General features: G+C 41.4%; 1 protein-coding gene across 5 annotated transcripts in view; it reads right to left on the bottom strand.

The window, feature by feature from the left end:
- Nucleotides 1-960: 960 nt before the first annotated feature.
- The window catches only part of LOC133129515 (filamin-A-interacting protein 1-like), a 30,265-nt gene continuing 10,771 nt past the window's right edge, over nt 961-20,454 (bottom strand). For 3 of the 5 annotated variants that reach the window (XM_061243668.1, XM_061243670.1, XM_061243669.1), the window contains 5 exons: nt 16,872-17,156; nt 15,128-15,301; nt 14,700-14,878; nt 3,691-6,469; nt 961-1,884 (listed from right to left, as the gene is read on the bottom strand). In XM_061243668.1, coding sequence (XP_061099652.1) covers nt 1,687-1,884; nt 3,691-6,469; nt 14,700-14,878; nt 15,128-15,301; nt 16,872-17,156 — 3,615 coding nt within the window. In that variant the 3' untranslated portion in view covers nt 961-1,686. Of the gene's footprint in view, nt 1,885-3,343; nt 3,409-3,690; nt 6,470-7,738; nt 7,904-14,699; nt 14,879-15,127; nt 15,302-16,871; nt 17,157-20,454 lie in introns of those variants that run through there. The other 2 variants (XM_061243671.1, XM_061243672.1) reach the window with 2 other exon arrangements.

Genomic DNA, 20,454 nt, shown 5'->3' with positions numbered 1-20,454 from the left:
TATTAAGAGTGAGCTTGTCACTCTGTGTGGAATATCTGTTGCAATAAAGTAGCCAGTTGTTTTGTCAACTCCTGTCAAAACACGCGGTAGCAGTACAAGCTACACTTGGCATCCTTTGTCCATAGCAAACAAACCAATATGCCCCTATGCTGTATTGTAAGAGATGGTATAGTGCAATGTAATAATTTAATCCACTTTTGCAGTTCTTCCCAGATTTGTAATCACTCTGATAAAAAAACTAAATATTTGCCTGTTCTGTATTTGAAGGCACTGCTCAATCATATTAACGGTCAATGTCAATGATGGCCTGTCTTATTGTTGTCGTATGAATTGGCTTTCCCTTTTGGCAATCCAAATTCCAGGACTATTTATTTATTTATTTATTAATTGATTGATTGATTGATTGATTGATTGATTGATTGATTGATTGGTGATCCAGGGACTTGTAACACTACTCCAACAGCTGCACTACCCTGTTTTAAAACCGGGCATAAATTTTGTCCAGCTTTGATTGATGAGTGTTTTCATTCTCTTTCTTTGGTCATCACACAGATTTAATGTGGGCACCTTCATAATTAGCCAAATTGAAGTGTGATATCAGCAAGTAATCTGGATGATTTTGGGAGGATAAATGTCTGTGTTAAACTATAATCAAGAGACAGTACAAACACATTTACAGTTTTAGTGAGAGTCATTAAAAATAATGGTCTTCCGTCTTCACAGAAATCTGAATTGCCTTAGAAGCAGTACATGTAGATTGAAGCTTGACTGCGCAAATACCAGCTTTGTGCTGGGAGCATTGAAAGGTGATATGCTGCAGGAAATTGCATTGAGCTTTGTGGATCAATAGCGACTCCTTTGATTGGGTTTTATTTGTATCCTTTGGTTTGTGTATTTACATTCAGCGAGCCATTTACAGGCATACTATTGTAAAGCATCAACAGGAATTAAAGAAACCAATTACAAAATAAACAAACTTTATTCACAGATTTTTTTGAGGTTTGCTGATCATGTTACAAATGGAACTACACTCGTAAGAGAGAAACTCTTTCAACACCTTGAGTCTCAAAATGCCTCTTATTTTAATGCTAGAAATTCAGCAATCAATTCTCCATTATATGTATATACTGATAAAACAAGTGTGTATTCATTCTGACAATACAGACGTTTCATGAAAATAATATTAATATTTCTTAGCACACCGACTGAATTCAGCAAACTCCACTGCGCACTTACCATCCACCCTCTTATAATTCCTAACATCAACCTGGAACCCTTCCAATGAAATATGGAAATCCTCAGCAAACCAAAAAGTGTGAGACCATGACTAACATAGACATTAATTACTTACAGGCCCAGCAGAGAACTCAAACACTAGCTTTCGCTTGCTGACAATACAGTAGCATGCTGACAACTGCATTCATATACACAAAAGGGCTCATTTTAAAATACAATTGCATATAATATTATAATAATGACCAATTGAAAACAGTTAGTTGTGTATTGGCCTACTGCAGGGTTTTTGTTCATTTTCTGCCTCAGAGTAGCTGGACGGGAACAGGAGAAAGTCTTCTCTGCTTGATACAGCTTATCTCAGTGTTACTGAGGTAAAGCTTGGTGGAGCTAGAGCGTGTTGACTGCACAGTGACTGGTTTTTACAGTATTTCCATGGTGGCCATACTGCCCTCAGCCCTTGCCTCCACCCAAAGTGGCGGTGCTGCTGAACGAAGACTTCTTCAGTTCGATTTTCATGGACTGGCTCTCGGGTCTGGACTCTATCCGTGTTGCCGTGGAGATGCCCAGCGTTGCTTTCCCCGTTTTCATACCTTTTGACATAGGGATGCGTGTGGGCGTTGACCGAGGTGACTGCATGTCCTGCCCGGGCTGGTGGTGAGGGGAGGACAGAGACACAGACAGGACAGACATTTAAAACAAGCAGGGAGGGTCCCATATGAAACCTAGCAATATAGGTCAGTAACCCCATTCCGGAAGATTCTGACAGCCTCTAGGTCTCACTATATCAACTATAACTTCGTACTTTCAATACATGGCCACTGAGCTCAACTGCAGATCCATTCCATTCCATTATGTCTGGAATGATGGGTGCTCTAGTACAGTTAGCTATGTGTTATACTAGTCATAAAGAAAAATATATAATCAATAATTATCTGATTATTTTATGTGGATTAATAACAGTACTGTAACTGTAACAGTGACCTTGATGAGTAGATGGATTGATTCAGTGAAAATGATATGAAAATATAATACAGCCTTGGTGATACAAACCTGAAAAGTTATAGACTTGACCGGTCAACTGAACAGGGTATGAAACTGGAAATAGCATATGTAAATATAGCATATTGTGGAAGTGTGAAACAACAGACCTCTTGTTTGTGCTAATATGTCCAGGTGCCAGTGGCTTTGACCTAGTATGAAACTTGGCAGGGTCACCCAGCACTTGCTAGTGCACTAGTCTCCATTCTGTTTTGTTTTTTTGAAAAGCTTTCCACAGAGCCAATGAGGCTATGGGAAAAAATACCCAATGATGTATAAAACAAATTGTTACATAAAGAAATCACTGGTATAAATAAAGGGAGGGAATGTACCGATTGTCTTCAGTAGAAATACTGTGTGAATGTGTGTATATCAGTTAATGAATCAATGTGATTCTGCTGAACTAACCTCCAAAACAGAGTGAAAACAGTTATCTTCAGACAATATCAACCTCTTATTATAACTGATTCCAATAGCTGAACATTGAATATAAAGATTCACATGTTTCATTGATTTAAAAAATAAAAAAATAGATAAAGCAATATTTCGATAAAGAATAGAATGTTCAAAATGAAATCTCTGAGGTTCTACTGTACATAATACACAGTATGTTTAACTGTATATTTCTGTGTTTGTTATGCCCCCTATTATGTGAATATTACACCTTTTAATCTTACCTTTCATCTAAGGTTATGTAATCTACTGTGTACAGCAATGACCATACAATTCTATAAGAAACAGGCATGGTTCAACAATTTGAGTGATATGATCACATCCACCAATAACAATACTATCCCAAAAAGGGCATGTTTTGGTAGAATATTAGAATGGGTAATAAGCAGGTTAGCCTACTTCTGGTCAGACACCCAACTAATTTAACAGCTGTACTCATTGACCCACTTCTAAGCGAGTTAAGGGGAGGATCATGTCAGTTCAGTTGGTGCCAGTCAGTTGATGTCAGCATACCTTTATACTAGGCTAAAAGCAGCCTCTATTAGGTAGGGTATGCATGTCAGTTCAATCCAGGGTTAGTACATGCCATTCAGCAGGGAAGGCATTCAGTTTGTACCTGGAAAGTGAGCTATCTAGGGAGCAGACACCCCCTGATATCATTTTGAAACATTTCAGAAGCAACTGAAATATAAAACATTTGAAATAATGATTATTTTGTTCCTTTATAAATCAAAGTTAATCCAACATTTTAACATTTTAACCTACTAATGTGATATACACATTATGAGAATATGGATATTTGAGCATTGGAAAGGTAGATACTTGGTTTAAAATATTTGGACTATTTTAGAGAGTAGTATATGAACAGAAATGCATATACTTGAAAGCTCAATAAGGTTTATTTTTTAGTGGAAACCCTATGTTTTAAATGGACTTTCATCGCAAAAGTGTGTAGATACTCACCACCGATTGTGTTGGTCTGGAAGGTGCAGAGGTGATGGGCGTGATGGTAATGCTGCTCGTCACCTTGCTGGGCGTGACCTTGTTGGATGTGGTGGAATGCCGAGGGGAACGTAGCACAGTACCTGTGGCTGTCTCCTTGCTGTCGGCTGTCACAGCTACTGGCCTCAATGAGATGGCAGGGTTGCCACTGCCCTCGGTGGGCCTCCTGACCTGTGACCCCAGGTGGATGTGGATCTTGTTGTCCTCCGTGGTGGTGATGATGCTGGCGTTGGAGTTGAACTTCCGAATGGGCGTCGGCACCGTTTGCTTTTCTGGGGTGACTTTGAACACGGCCCGACCCATCGTCATCTCCTGAGGCTCCACCGAGCCAGACGCATCGGGCACTGCTGAAGTGTTGACTGTTATGACGGAGACGGGAGACATGGGCCTTTCGGAGAAAGATGAGTTACTTTTCTCGGGTGACTTAGCCCTGGAGATGGTAGTGATGGTGACAGGGGACTTGGCCCGGTCCGGCCCCACTGTCGCCTGGCTGACCATACTCTTAGTGGTGGGTTTGGGAATGATTGTGATCCTTGGCTTCTGCAGGCCCAGATTGGGAATGATAGCAGTGCTGGAGAAGAAGTCTTCAGCACAGGGGCTGGTTATTTCCAGGGTGGCGGTGCTGTTCTCGTGGTCAGGGGTCACACGGATATGCAGAGGCTGTCCTTTCTTTTGAGACATGGTCAGCTCAGGAGTTGAGCGTGGCAATTCTCCATTTACAAGGGTTATCTTCTCAGAACCGTTCTGTGTTACTGTGTCCTTTTTCCTCATCCAGGGGATCCAGGATTTCCTCATATTGAGCTCGCTGGTTGAAGGAGGGTAGCGGTCCAGTACGGCCGGTTTCTTTAATCCCCTCTGCCGAAGGTTACTCATGATGTGATTCTCCTCCAGGACTGACTTCTGAATGAAAACAGCAGGTGTGTCCTCTTCTGCGGTCTCGTTAACCACCATGTCTGTCTGCACTCCCGTGGAGTTCAGGGGAATATCCACTATCCGCCTCCCATTCAAGCTGGGCCGTAGGGCACGGCTATACCGTTTGGTGACCTCTAGCTCTTTTGTGAGGTTGCGTACTTCCTGGTTCATGGTCTTATTTTTGTTTTCCTCCTCAATGAGCCTCTTCTGAAGGACAGTGTAGTCCACCTGCAGCTGAGAAAGCTGGTCCTCTTTGTTCATTAACTCATGGATTTTCTCCTTGAGTGCCTGAACATCAGCCTGGAGGTCCTGGGTTTTGGCCTCCTCCATCTTGCACCGCTGTCTCAGCTCAGCTTCCTGGCTCACGGCTTCTCCCTTCTCTATGGCTTTGTTTCTGGCTATCTGATTCCTCATTTCCTCTAGATGCTGGGAGAGGATGTTAGCCTTGTCTTGCTCTGTCCTGAACTTTTTCTCCAGTAAGTCATACTCATCCTCTGTCTTTATCAGATCCCCTTCCACCACCTCCAGCTGCTGGAGGCGACTTCTTAACCTGTCGATTTCCAGTGTTAGCTCCTGGATTTTGTTGTCCTCTTCCGAGAGTCTTGCTTCCTCTTTCTTGTATCTTGCACATTCCCTTTCAGCCTCTTCCAGGCCCTCCATCCTCTTCTTCATCATACTGACCTTTGAGTTCAGATCCTTGCATCTTTCCTCTTCACTTGTGAGTTTACACCTGAGTTGATCTTTCTCTTTTGTGAGAGCAGTCATTTTGGACTCCATCTCTGCCTTCAGCTTGAGAAGCCTTTTGCTTTCTTCAATCAGCTTTTCTGTAACCTCCATAACTTTGCCTTGTTCAGCCTTAAACATCGTGTTCAAATCATCACTCTTCTTCTCCTCGTGTTTAATCCTGTCAGCCATGTTATTCCTTTCATTGACTAGTATCACTGTAAAAGACTTCAGCTTTTTCAGATCATCCTTTAAGCTCATCTCCACCTTTTCGAGCCTTGATTCTGAAGACTCAAGCTCTTTCACTCTGCTTTTAACCACTTCCAGCTCACCCGTCAAGTCTTTCGTCAAGCTCTTTTCAGTTTCCAGGTGAGTGTACAGCTGTGCGCATTCCACTTTGCTCGCATTTAAAGCCCCCTCCAGTTTCTCCAGCTCCACCATCCTCCTGTGAAGCTTCTCCACCTCCAGCTTCACTTCCTTGCTGTGGCTCTCCTCATCCTGCAGCTTCTTCCTCAGCTCCTTGCACTGGGTCTCGGTCTTGGTGATCTCCTCGTCCTTGCCCTCCATCTCTAGAACCCTCTTGCGCATGGTCTCCAGCTCCGTCATCAGATTGGCGTTGCTGCACTCACCCTTACTGATCTTATCCCTCAGCTCCTGAAGCTCCTCTTCCGACCGCTGCAGGGTGGCATTGCTGTCCTCCAGTTCCTCGATCCTCCGCGTCAGGCTGGCCAGTTTCAGGCGCAGCTGTCGGCTCTGGGTCTCCTGATGGGTCAGCTTGGCGGTCATCTCCTCGTGCTCCTTTGTGAATCTGGACGTCTTGTGCTCCAACTCCACCTCCAGGTTCAGGACCTTCTGGCTGTCCTCCTTGGCTTTTCCACTGACGGCTGATAGCTTTTGTTCTTTCTCCTGAAGCTTCTGGCTGAGGTCCTGAACCTTCTGGTTCTCCTGGTGGATCTGTTCGATGTGGAGCTGGCGCTCTTCCACCAGCATTAGGGCAAAGGATTTGAGCTTGACCAGCTCCTGTCGCACTTTCTCCAGACGCTTGTTGTTGTCTTTCTCTTTCTTAGCCTGGTATGTTTTTTCTTGTTCCAGCAGACTCTTTAATCTGACAGGCAAAAGAGAACAATGTTTCCAGTTATGATACAATGACTGCTTGTCTGTTTGTTTTTCATTAGTGCTGATGATTCATGTTATATTCTAATAATATAAGTGAGATGTAATCAAAATTTCAATAATTTTGACAGCAAGCCCTTTCTTATAATTATTTTTATCTGCTTGTCATGAATCTGGAACATGCAAACCTGCTGCACCATTATAAGTTAAAAAAGTGAGATAATTAGTCTTCCACACACGCCTTTCACTCAATAAAGTCAGACTTATTCTCTGAAATAGAATAATTATTGTAAAACTTAGAGGGCCAGTTTCACAGACAAAGATGATCCTATTTTGAAAATAGAATTTAGGCTTAATCTTTGTATGCAAAACTTGCCTATAATTCATGATTGCCTATTTACCAAAACCAGACTTCTGGGAGTTTATGGAGTTTCTTTTATGTCTTCTTGAGGAGCCCTTCGTAAAATATAAACATGACCCTTTCGATGTGGCATAACTCATAATTGCATTAACTCCACTTGATTTCTCAGTTCACTGTTGACAAAGAAAATATGTAAAGCCAGTTTCAATATGTCCTGCTTGCACAAGTCATTTCAGTTCAATCATCTTATGTTGTATTCCCTTTTTTTGTTCTGTGTTCTTAGACCTTTTCTGAAATGTGGGGAGACAGCTAGCCCTGTCACTTAATGTGGCATGTCATAGTTGACCGAGCAATCTGTTCAAAAACCCAACCGGGGTATTAACCTGCTCACCACAGGGGCATCACTGACCCTGGAAATGTGGGATTGGTGCAAGGAAGCAGAAGGAATGGAAATGAAATGATTGGAGAATGAACAAAGGAGGGCAGACAAATTAAAAGCTCAACCCCCCTTACAAAATGTTTTCTATCTGAGGTAACTATGCTTATTGCGATTGAACAATCACAAAGCCAAAAAAATAAAAACAAACACAATGGCCAAGCGGTACTCTTTGTTTCATAATAATAATAATAATAATAATAATAATAATAATAATAATGATAAAATAATAATGAAGAAATAAATAATAATAATAAAAGTAATAGCCCAGTCAGTTTCTGCACTACTATCTATGAAATCACTGCAACTAGGTGCTAGCAGACAAAATTCAGGTTTGCAAATGTTTTCTTGCTGTATTACTACAAAGTTCATGTTGCAGTACATTAAAACAGAGGCACATCGTGGCATAATTAAGCATTAAGATGTGTCCGATTCTCACAGTTTGAATCATTATTCACACTTACCCACAAGTCTGCATGCACAACAGGTATATCCATGTCTAGCGTGTCTTGCATTGTGCAAGAGCGGTTCAGCAGAGACTTTGTCAAGGCTGAGGACGGTCCTTAATCCATAAGAAATTAGCCATCACATTCCGACCATTTCATCAGGACAATGAAAGGTGAAAGTTGTGGAAAACAGTGCTGGACCACAGGGTAATGATGTCATCTCTTCCATATTTGGGATGGAGTTGTACAGCTCAAGTTTACACTCTGAGTAGGAGGGACTTAGAGACAAAGAGAGAGGGCTTTCTTTCCTATCATTCTGTTTACTTTCTGTTCTTCACTGACAGACTAACAAGATCTTGTCTAAGCAGAACACAGCACCCACAATAGCTGCTATGAAGGCAGTAAAAGCAGAACAGAGACAACTCTGCCTCCACAACCATGTACAGTATACATCCACCTTTTTGTGCAGGCATTACCACAGACAATAATACTTCATTTTGTTTAAAGTTAAGAGAATGACTAAAACTGACCATGCTCAGTACTTTGCATTCTTGGGAAGCCAAAGTCTTGTTTTATTTAGGTATTTGTTTTGGTGAATTGTGGTAATCAAAGCTTTCTATTCTATTCAATGAATATACACTTATATTGATGACATTAACATATATACCGCCAATGAACAATGTTCAGTTGTAAAGGAATGTGCTACACAATTGTGCACATACACCCTGTTCACTTGCATACTTACATACTTACATAACTTGTAAACCCCCCTCTGCATCATTAGCATGTCAGCAAGGATGGAAAATACTGTAAAATACTGCTCAGTTTGCCAAAAATGACAGAAGAATGAGGTAACTCATTACGAATCAAGAGCGGCAACATTTGGCAAAGGTTAACCTTCGTTTGACCTAGTTCTCAGGCCTTCGGCAGAAGGAAAATGACAGGCTGCCAACAGCAGAAGATTATATGCATGCCAATGAGGAACATTAGTTTCCCAGTTAAAGTGTAACATTCTTACAATGTTACTCGAATGTCAGAAGAACATGAATGTGTTAACTAGGCTGTCCTCAAAGGCCCTCTCTACAGGGCTCATTGGCCCTGGGTAGCAAAGGATAGTCATGTGTAATACTAATAATGAGTAATGAAATAAGGAAATTCCAAATAAAAAGTCTATAGACAACCAGAAATGATACTCCCTTCTATCAGGCTTCCTGCTCTGCCCATTAACATTTTTATTCATAATTTAAATAGAGGTTACAGCTTACATAATGATAATAGCCTGTGGTCACTCTGTTGAAAGAAAATGACTATGGTTTATTCTTTCTCACCGGACTGTAAAGTTAGGGTGATGCCATCTGATCTGGCCCAGAGCCTTATAAATGTCCTAGCAAGCCTTTTGTAAAGTAAAGTATCACTATAGACTATTTAATTTTGAAATGTAATATTTCAAACCCATAAAGAAATATTTCCACGAAGAGCTAGAACAAAATGTTCTTATTGTCACTATTTTTGCACTGCATGTCTGTATGGGTACAGAATTCCTTTTAACCTCATTAATTTTGGTCCTCATTTCCAAATGTACTACACAGACTAAAAATGAAAGTTAATATCATGTAACCATAGGTAATATTTAAAATGCTGATACTGTTAATGGGGAAATCTCATTTCGCTCCAGGGAGTATTGTCTCCTGCTTATTCTAATTAATTGCAAATTGCTCCAGATAAAAACATAGCCGGGCTTTTCACCTGAACGGTGTTTCGCTGGCAGTTTCATTGACTTTTCAACAGAAAAATGGGAAGCAACATAATCTGAACTACATGAACATATCTGAACCTGCTACTAAGTGCTCCATCTGAGGAACATTTACATACATATCTGTCATGCATTGCGTCTGTTTGTAAAACATCCTCAGAGTATGAAGCAGTCTTTTTCAACAAATATAAAAAAATGTTTTTATAAAATGTCCATAACTATGCTTTAATAACTGAACAATGTGACATATCAGCAGCATCGCAGTAAGCCATAAAACAATACAAATAAAATGCATTTGTTAGAAATATCTTTGTGAGGAAAGATTGTACAGCATTTAGACAGCACCCCATTGGCTATCAGATTGAACTCAATAAAATAAATGACTGGAATAAATGTACTGGAACACCATATGGCCTCCCAAATAAATGAGCCTCACAAGACTAGAAAATTAAGCCAATGACTGAAAAGGCATGCTCTTACTTAATTGCAGGAGAACGTCAACTGTGTGTTCCCAGAAAACGAGTTGGGATGGGATAGGATGTGGAAAGATAGCTTCCGATCCCTATCACTGACAGAAATACGAACACAAGAGACTTATTGTCCCTGTTTTGCTCTCCGCTCCTGGGCCGGGGCCCATGCAGAGGTGATCAGGGCCGCTCATGACATCACCAGCAGTGAAGCGCGGGATGATTGCATTGGGGAGGAATGCCTAATCGCACGGTGCTGAAAGACCGGAACACACCTGCTTGTGAGGGTGTGTGGGACAAGGGAGGATGAAGGTCTGTGTGAGGGCAGGATTCATAGCTTTCAATAATCTAATTACATTACTGTTTTTTTAAATTATTATTATTTTTTAATTAAGGGAAAATCCACACCAATGGCAATAGGCACCAACCAGCTCGGAGGCAAGGGCCATGGATTGAACTGGCAACTCTGCCAGACAAGCACTCTTACCTGCTTAGGCAATGCTGTCGACTCGGGTGACGAGGTGATTGATTTAATTTTATTTAATACTACATAACATAATGGTGAGAACAGGCCGTTCAGCCCAGCAATGCTCACCTTTTCCTACCACTAAGGTGTACCTACTGCTTAGTTTACCAAAAAGCACAATAGTATCTAGCACCGTATCAAGCCTGGTCTTGAGCCCCCAGTGTTTCTGCCTCCACTACATGTCCTGGTAAGCTATTCCACACAGCGACCACTCTTTGTGTGAAAAAATACTTCCTAATATCTGTGCGGAATTTATCGGAATGTTAATCCCTTTAATGAATTTAAAAGCCTCAATAAAATCCCCCCTAAGTCTCCTTTTACTAAGCTTAAAGTGATTAAGCATCCTCTTTCCTCATAACTTTTATGTTTTATTCATGGAATCAATCTGGTTGCCCTTCTCTGAACCTTTTCCAGTGTCTTTCTTATAGTATGTTCCCCAGAACTGCACACAGTCCTCTGTGGGCGAACAAGGGCATTATATAAGGTGAGTATTGAACCTCCGTAGACTGATGTTCAATACTCTTGGCTATGTATCCTAGCATTCTGTTGGCCTTTTTTACTGCCATCGCACATTGACTAGAACCCGAAAGGCTTTGATCATCTAAAACCCCCAAGTCTTTTTCAACTTGAGCACCTTCCAATTTCGTACCAGCCATAAAAGGTAATCCTGCCTTGTGTTTTTTTTTTGTATTTCCCACATGTAGAACTTTACATTTAGTTATATTTAATTTCATTTGCCTGGTTTCTGCCAACTTCTGGATTCTGTTTAAATCTTCCTGGATTACTTCAGTAGATACCAAACTGTTAGCTAAACCTCCTAGTTTTGAATCATCTGCAAATTTAACTAAAGTACTTTCAATGTGTCTGTCAAGGTCATTTATGTAAATGAGGAAGAGCAGTGGTCCCAGCACAGAACCCTGAGGGACTCCACTTCCCAAAATACCCTGCTCGGATAAGGTCCCTCTTTGTGTTCTATCCTGTAAGCCATTCCGAAGCCACTCAGAAATGGCTTTTGTAATTCCTACTGTCCTCATTTTGATAATGAGTTTGTCATGCGGTACCTTATCAAATGCTTTATTGGAAATCTAAATATACAATATCATAAGCCTTGCTAACATAAGCCCTTTCAGTCAACTTTGACCCTCTTTGTTGAACAGATTATATATCTGCAATGACATATCCACAGGTCCTCCACTGCTTATGAATCTGAAATACAATCTCCCGTTTTTTTTATTAATGTGTTTGGCATTTAGTAAGGCTGCTTTGCTTAAAAGGTAATTGGAGACATTGGTGAGGTCAAGGCCTGCCATCCCTTCGCCGTGCTCAACAGACCGTGAAACCAAACTGAGCTCTGAGGCATTTTGGCGTGTGGACCAGAACTCACGCCACTCTTGAGTTCATTGTTCTCAACGCTGATTGGATTCCCTCCCAGCCCGAACAAAAACAACCTCAGCCATCTGACTCCGGTGTGACAATAAAAAAGTAGGTGAAGGGGGTTCAGTAAAGCGGTGAGCCCTCCATACTGTTTGAAGTTTTATAGCTGGCGAAGTGCAGCTGTGTCTGTGCACTGCTCCGGCGCTAACCATGCGGGCAGTAAGGTCCACAGTACACTGCCTGCACGCCATCTTTCATCGCCGACAAGCAGAGCGTGTCCACTGCTGACTCTGCTGAGGTCACTCTCAACACATGATGCTGAATGCTAAATGCTAAATACAGTGTAAATATGAGCGACAGGCAGTTCATTATGAGCTTGTGTGAATCATACCCTGACAAAAACGGCATGGTTAACACACAAACATGGATATACAAATAAAACACAAACACACTGAGAGAGAGACTAGAAAGGAAGGGAAGGAGGTACTTTTTTCCCTCTTGTTTTAACAGCAAACTTTATGCTCAAAGATAGAGAGAGAGGGAGAGAAGGCAGTTTGATTTCCTTTTTCAGTTTTCCCAACTCACTCTTTTCTTCTGAGGATAAGAGTAAGAAGAGAGAAAGAGAATAGAGACAGAGAGATCACACTAAACTTATCCTACACCCAGCGATTTCCATAAACCATACTATTGTGTTTTAATACAGTACTGTATTTTTAAAACTTTTTCTTATTTCCAGTTCATGCCAAATAAAATATACATATGATTTGAAAGGATAGTGGTCTGAGAATGCACACCATTTCTATACAACTTATACAATGAAAATGTTATCAGAGAAAGGCCTGATTTACACATTAGAGCTTAAAGTTTTTAATACTGTCAGCTTAGCATAGATGTGATGTAAAGGGCATATCAGAGATTGGGTTTTCTTCACCTCAACATTCTTTTACAAATACCCTCCGTAGGAAAGCAGATTTCAGAAGTGGCACTGGGCCACAAAGTCATTAACAAGCATGGGCGGAAATGTCATAACACCTCATAATATTTTGGCATAAGCGAGGGCATCAGCTTTGTGAAGCATTTACCCGCCGATGTAAATGTAGTTGTGCGCGGTGGTGCGTAAATCACGCTGCCTACATCTGGACTTTGAATGCGCCGCTATTTCTGTAAAGCTGTGGATGCAGATAATCATCGCCGTTGGCTGCCGAGAAGGCCTTATCTGATCCATCTGAATGCGTGAGCTTTGTTTGCTGGCCTGCTCTGTCCTAACCCGTTGGTTGTTTAAAGCAGTACACCATTATTCACTCTCAGAAAGCTTGCTTGACCAAGGAACAACCTAAACCTTATGAGAGGGATACATTCTACTTGCCAACATGGTTTCTGCATTCAGTGTCAAAAGTCTACAGTTTCACAGACATTTGCTTATGCCACTGATTTTTTCTATCAGTGTTGCTCGCAAACTGTGTCATCTAGGGTTTGCTTGATGGAACCTATTACTATGAAATCTTTATGCAAGATAATGTGCAATTTACTTCAGGAACAAATATTCCAAATGGAAAAGGCCACTTATTGTAGGACATGTAATAAGTGTTAACTGTAACTCTCCTCTCTAAATCGCTGCATGCAATTTGCCGACCCCCACATCATGGGAAACTTGCTTATCACGTGGCATATCATCCATTTTAACAAAGTTAATTGAGCAATTCACATTAAGTGCCTCACTCAAGGGTTATGAACCTTTGACCTCCTTGCACGCAGGTCAAGTTCTACAGCCTTGGTGCGAAGATGACTCTGTGACGTCACAGCAGCGATTGGTGAGCACCGTATCACAGCGTGTCATGTTCCATTCCCTAACCGATTCATCACTTCATGTGATGCCTAATTAACTGTTCCCAGAAGAGGCTCACTAGCCCCTGCGGGCCCCCTTTTCAGGGTTTTTACCCGCTTGGCATCTCACAAATTAATTTGGCCCCCTTTGAAGCTCCCTCGCCCCCTGGGTTCGCATGCCCCGCTCTGTCCCTGGCTGCTTGTTGTTGTTGTCAGTGTGGTTCCGTCCTCCTCGTCGTTGGTTGGTTGTAGAGGGGTATCCCACAGTGTGACCCCACTACAGGGTGTACAAGACCCACCCTGTCCAACCTATCTCAGTACAACTTCCAATTTTAATGTGTAAAAAAGAGGGGCGAATAACACCGAATGAAATGTAAAAACTGATGTGAATAAGATTATAGCAATAGGATTATAATGAATTATTTATCTAAAAGACATTATTTACTTTTGGATGAAGAGAATGTCTGTAAAACCAGGCGGATATATATATTTTTGTGATTTACTGTATATATGAATGTTGTTTTCTGTATATGAGCAAAATACAGTGTATTGCATTTGCTAATTGTTTCTAAATATTTTGAACATATTGGTACTTAACTATCTGTGATATCAGCCCTGTGTATTTTTCTGTACAAAATTACATTGTATTTGCTCATTCTTACCAATTTATGTGAAACAAATTGGCAGTAATCTAGCGGTGGTATGAGCCCTGTGGAGTTTTCTGTATATGCGCAAAATATATTGTATTTGCTAATTGTTACCAATGTATGTGAAAAATATTGGCAGTAATCTATCTGTGGTATCAGCCCCCTGTAGTTTTCTGTATATGCATGAAAGACATTGTATTTGGTAATTGTTTATGTAAAACATATTGGCAGTAATCTATATGTGGTATCAGCCCTGTGTAGTTTTCTGTATATTCACAAAAATGACATTGAATTTGCTAATTGTTGCTGATTCATGTGAAACATACTGGCAGTAATCTCTCTGTGGTATGAGCCCTGCGTAGCGATGTGAGGCCCTGCGGTTTCTCACCTCTCCCTCTCCTGCTCCAGCAGGTCGGTGAACTCATCGCTCTTGTTCATGTAGTCCACGTGCTTGCGCTTCTCGCCCTCCAGCTCGTTGACCGTGCGGCGGTGACACTTCTCCGCCAGCAGCAGCTGCTCCAGCATGCGGCGGTACGCCTCGCGGTGCTTCCCCTCCAGACGCTCCAGCTAAGGGGGGGGGGGGGATGCCAGTTAACGCACAACGTCCTCACAATCTTACTGCCATGTTAGCAGCAGTGTTGTAACATTGACGGAACATTCCGGTGACATTTTGTGTTAGCCGGGAGGCCTCAGGGCCGAGCCTGTGTCTCACCCCTTCCCTCCCCGACTCCCCGGTTAACAGTGGGAGATGCCGCTACGTGACGAGGTCTGCTACAGACCCCAGTTAAGATTTTGGAAGCGGTGTGCGTTACTCACCTCCACCATGGGTGTTTCGTACACGTCGGCACTGCCGTTTTTGGACTTGCTGAGAAGGCCGTCTCGGTACAGGGCGTGGAGAGCCTTGGGAGGGGCGGCTGAGCCGTAGTGGGCCTCCAGAGCCTTAGGGTGGATCCTTCCGGACTCCATCATGCGGATGACATCCTCCCGTGCCTGTGGAGAAAAGGGCGATCGCTATCAACGGTATTCAAACTGAGAATTTAACCAACTGTCGTCCTACAGATTTTGTGGTCTATGTTTTCAGTTTGCCTTCCTTCACTGTAAAACACAAATGGCGTTTTGCCGTGCCGCTTGCGTCAGTGTTTTATTTGTGCCACTAGATGGGGCAATACACTTCAGAAAGCCAGTAATTAAAAAGAAGTCAGGTGGAAAACACTTGTTAAACACATTTCACATTAGTGAATTAGCAAATTAGTAAGTAGCATAGTCACTCCATCAATAAATTATAGACTTGTTGTGCATTATATTTTATTCATAAACATTTTTGATTTTTGTTTCCTCTCTTTGAAAACTCCACTAGGAGTAGATAATATAGGGTGTAATAATCATGGAATTTAAAATAATTATCTTACAATTCAGAAAACAGTCGGACAGACTATCTCATCTCTTTCTTTAGCATTTCTTATGTATTGTTTGGACACTTCAGACTAATTTCAACACCAAATAAAGGAAGAATACTGCCCCACAGTGTAGAGAAAATGTACTACTTATAACTCACAGAGAATGAGTCTAAAGTCCTATGAGTTACTATGAGAATAATTAATGTTTGAGAGGTACGTCATCAGGGTTTACAGCACAATAATACTCTGCCTGTTTATCTGTGCTCTTCTATAGACTTATTTTGCGACCAAGGGTGACACAGAGAAGGAGACAGAGAGAAAGAGCAGGAGAGAATGAGAGGCTATTTTCTCTGAAGGGTAATTTATGAGGGAAACTGCATTAGAAAACAATTAGCGGTACTAACGCTGGGCAGAATAGGCACATGTTGTTCCTGTTTCCACTCTGTGCCCGGCACAGGAAGCAACATGGAGGCAGCTCCATGGGTTAACAGCTGCTGCCCAAGGTGAGCCAAAGACCCATCGTTTGCACACAACCTTGCCAGAGCGTATGTGCCCATAAAGGTCTGCCTAACAACTAGGTAATTTAGCGCTTCATCCAGCACAAACCCAGCATTATAGGTCACCAAATATTTACACTTAGGGAGCATTAATTTCCTCTGCTTTGCGATAGGATCACTCTGGAAATGACTGGGTCCGGAGTGTTGCTATGTGATCTCAATTAACATCGTATCCAGTATAACAAATCAGCCCAGCCAAATTAATTGCTTTTTTTTTGGCTAACATCTTCATGAAGTAAATTCATTATTTTCTTGTCTAATGGTCGGTGCCTTGCATGGCAGCCAATCGCCGTTGGTGTGTGAATGTGTGTATGAATGGGTGAATGAGAAGCATCAATTGTACAATGCTTTGGATAAAGGCGCTATATACATGCCAACCATTTACCATTTAATGATCAATGTGTCAATCATGAGTTTTTAAAAGTGAGAAATATTAAGTCGAAGATGTGAACTGAACTGTACATTTTAAATGTACATGAACAAAGTATTCTTTGTCTTTATAGTAATATCTGAACATGTATACATTTGTGCCCCCGACACACATTAAGTTCTATAATTCTCCATATGCAATTCTGTCTGATTAAAATGTGAAATATGGACTCTCACCTGAACCTCTCCCTCCATAATTCCCAGAAGGTGGAGAAGATCCTCTTTTGAAACATCTGTTAATCCCATTTTCTGGCTGCTGTTTGTTGAGGGTATGTCTGAGGTTGTCAGTGTCCCAGAGTTCCCTTTTTCTCCATCTTCCTTCTGTTGAGGTTTCACCCTCTTCTTCTTAGAAACGCGGACCTTCTCTTCCTCTTCCTCATTGATGGCGACTGAAGGCTGAAGGACACTGAGCTGACCATTGGCTGGCCCGTCTACGACACTGTTCCTCGACCTCATCCTCGCCTAAATAGGGAATAACATAAAGAGTTACTGAACTTCAAGTCTTTCATTAAATTGAGGGTTTATACCAGGTAATGATGGCATCAAACAGCAGGTTTTTGACAATAACAATTACTGGAGCATCCCTGTGTTTAGTCACTGGCAGTGGTACTGGCTATTTTGATAATTCCAGGAGTGATAAATGTGTCTTGTTGGCACCTGCCATCTGCAAATGGTATCCTGTTTAGATTACAAACCCAAAGTCATAAGCAGAGTGAATCTGACTTGCTAGGACTGCAAAGCAACAAAATAATTTGACAGCACAAAATAGCATCAGCCGTGCCAGGGAAACAGGAGATAGCTGGTCATTGGAGAGCACTTTTTGGTCTCACAAAGCAACCAGCTCTCAGAAAAGACATGTCAATGAGATTATTCAAACATTTCAGATCCATGGCCTAACTACCTGGTGGCAGCATTTTCTTATTAATGACCAGGGGAACAACACAAACTGACAATAATGTTTTTTATCCCCTCAAACTCCTTTCTGTATTCATTTTTAATGTACATTTTTGGGAGCTCTGTATGATGTTCTCCATTTTCTGTCATTGAAATCCAAATGTTGATTAAGGGAATACGGAAGGATACATATGCGATCATAGTTCCAACTATCTAACCATCATAGTTCCAACCATCATAGTTCCAACCATCTTTCCCGCACGTGTATTTCAAATACAATACCTCATGTAAATAAGCTTCGGACTTGCTGTAAGGTAGGCTACTGACTCCTATAGGCTTTATGCTAAGCTAACACATCATGCTAACATAGAAACCGAGCCAGTGAATGCACAAAAATGAAAATGAAATGAAGAAAAGTCGGAAAAAAGGTATATTTCCAAAAATGTTGGTGTATTCCTTTAAGTCACATTCGATTATCTATTTAAAAATTGTATTATTGATGTTAGCGCACAGGGCTTGCATTTAACAAATGCACGTTTGTGGTTAAGCTAAAACACCGCAGACCTGTTACCCTGTTCCCTAAGTGCTGCCCAGCAGTGAGATAGACCAGGAAGTCTGAGATAGGCGTCAACTGCAGTGAGGTAGGAAGCGTCTCCCACATATCCAGATGTTTCCTTACGCAAAGCTTGTGTGGACGCTCTCTAAACCGAGACACCGAGACAGAAAGCTCCTCTCCTACACTGGTTTATCAACAGGCTGCAAGCTTGTGAAGTCTGAGCCACAGTTTCCATTTCTGGTTAAGGTTGGATTTCAGGTACAGATTTCAGATACAAATCTAACCAGTGGGGATACAGACCCTAAAAAGATGGCACCCAAGGACAGACAGATTAAGTTAATGACACTGAACAACAGTTTCATGACATTCTGGTTGTGTATTGTCTCATTACTAATCGGAAAGGTTCAAATAAACACTCAAATAGACATGTAAAAATGTGGAAGAGGGATAGAATAGTCCAGAGGATAACTGCTGTTACAGATTAATAGAGTAAATAGACCATAAATTGTAGGAATAGCCTTTATAAGTTCCCCCTGTGTGCTCCTCACAGTGTTACAAGTTGTAAATTAAAAGCAAAAAAAATGACTCACTATTTTACATTCATTCTGTAATCTGTAATATTCCCTCGGAGTCCTTCACTGTAAAACACCCTCTGATATAATGACATATGCACAGGCTTAGGTCCTGCAGTGCAGAAGTATTGGGTTTACCATTTGGCCTAAGCTCTGTTATGGTCAACATCTGTGATGTGACTGACCCAGCCTAGCCCCTGGGCTGAAAACAAAGTGATTCATTATTCCTTGTTCCTTACATGCAACCCCAGTTGGTATCATGCAGTCTTGACTTTTCTCAGGATTTTGAAATGTTTCTCTGGCTTTGGACCGTGAATTCCCCTCCCCTCCTCTCTGTGTGAACGCCTCAAGAGAAGATCTTGATTCGATCCCCGAGTACATAAATTTGGTGGAGAGACATGAGCAACAGCTATAATGATAAGCGGAAATAATTCCGAGTGGAAAGTCAATTCCTTTAACAGGCAGTGGACACTGGATACGAGTTGAATATCTCTCCTCCAAAGTTTTTATTAAAAAAGGTCAGGGTGGGACAGGCTTAAAAGCGGGCAATTGTCTGGGGTACATCACCAATTTAAATCTGATTTATATCATCATGAGGTCCATTATTTATGTGACAGGTGGGGAAGAGACCTGGGAATGAAATGGGACTCTTGATAAATCTTTGGCTCTCGACCAGTTCTAAACAGAGTTGAGGAAACTCAACAACGGTTCCTCAATCATCAGTTAGCCGACAAGAGTGAACTTCCTCAAGTATTCCCTAACAACATATCAATTCTCTTTGGGTAAGCCTATTACTTAAAGGTTAAACTATTCTTTGGCAGAATATAAAACAAGCAGAAAATGTCTCTTTTTTGTTATAAAACATATCCAATAGTCAGAAAGCTTAGTCAAAATCCATAGTACTATCCAGACAAAAGAAATTGTGTCAAAAGGTCCGATATGGTACTGCAGCTCCTTGAAATCTATCTGTCTACTTCTTATTACATGTTCTATTAAGTGTAATTTGTAACTTATCTAGAGTTAGTGGAAAAAGTTAAACTCTTCTCCAGACTGCTTAATATTTGCCAAGGCAAAAACTTTATAACCCTTATTAAATTATTCATTTCATTTAAAAATTCACAAAAGAATCTCACTGTGGGGATGGGTGGATGATGCATTTTTGTCCATCGAATAGCACGTTATGCAAAATGAAGATGGTTTCTTTAACTGGACCAAAATGTGGCTCACACAAGGAGAGAACAATAAAAATCAAAGAAAATCCCACAATAAAAATCCACGCTCTCTTGCTGCGAGGCTCAAGATCCATAATCAATCGTGATGGCCTGAACACTGCCCCTCCTTTAAAGTTCACGATACCCAGATGTTTTACAAGCAGCTGAATTAACAGCAAGCTTTTAGATTACGCCTTTTGTGCACATACATATTCACAGCCTAAGGGAGCTATTCTGCGTTCTTGGATGGCGGTACTGGATTTTTAAACAAACCCGATAAGGCTGTTATTACTGACTGAGTATCTTTCCCAGTTTTCCCCCAGTTTGGGTCCTTCTGAGTCACTGTTGGCTCGCCAGCACCCAAGCAAGGGGTACCACAGCTCAAGTGCAGGCAGTCCCATACACTCGCCAGCAAGTCTGACTATCTTAACCCCCTACACTCTAAACAACAGAGCAGGAACGTTAAGCAAAATGGATCTGAGGTGAATTTCTCATTAACAAGCCATCATCAGATAATAACATAGGAG

Source organism: Conger conger, chromosome 5 (genome assembly GCF_963514075.1).
Source record: "Conger conger chromosome 5, fConCon1.1, whole genome shotgun sequence".
Classification (NCBI taxonomy): Eukaryota; Metazoa; Chordata; class Actinopteri; order Anguilliformes; family Congridae; genus Conger; species Conger conger.
The sequence above is the reverse complement of the archived record's forward strand: the minus strand, read 5'-3'. Positions and strand labels throughout refer to the sequence as shown.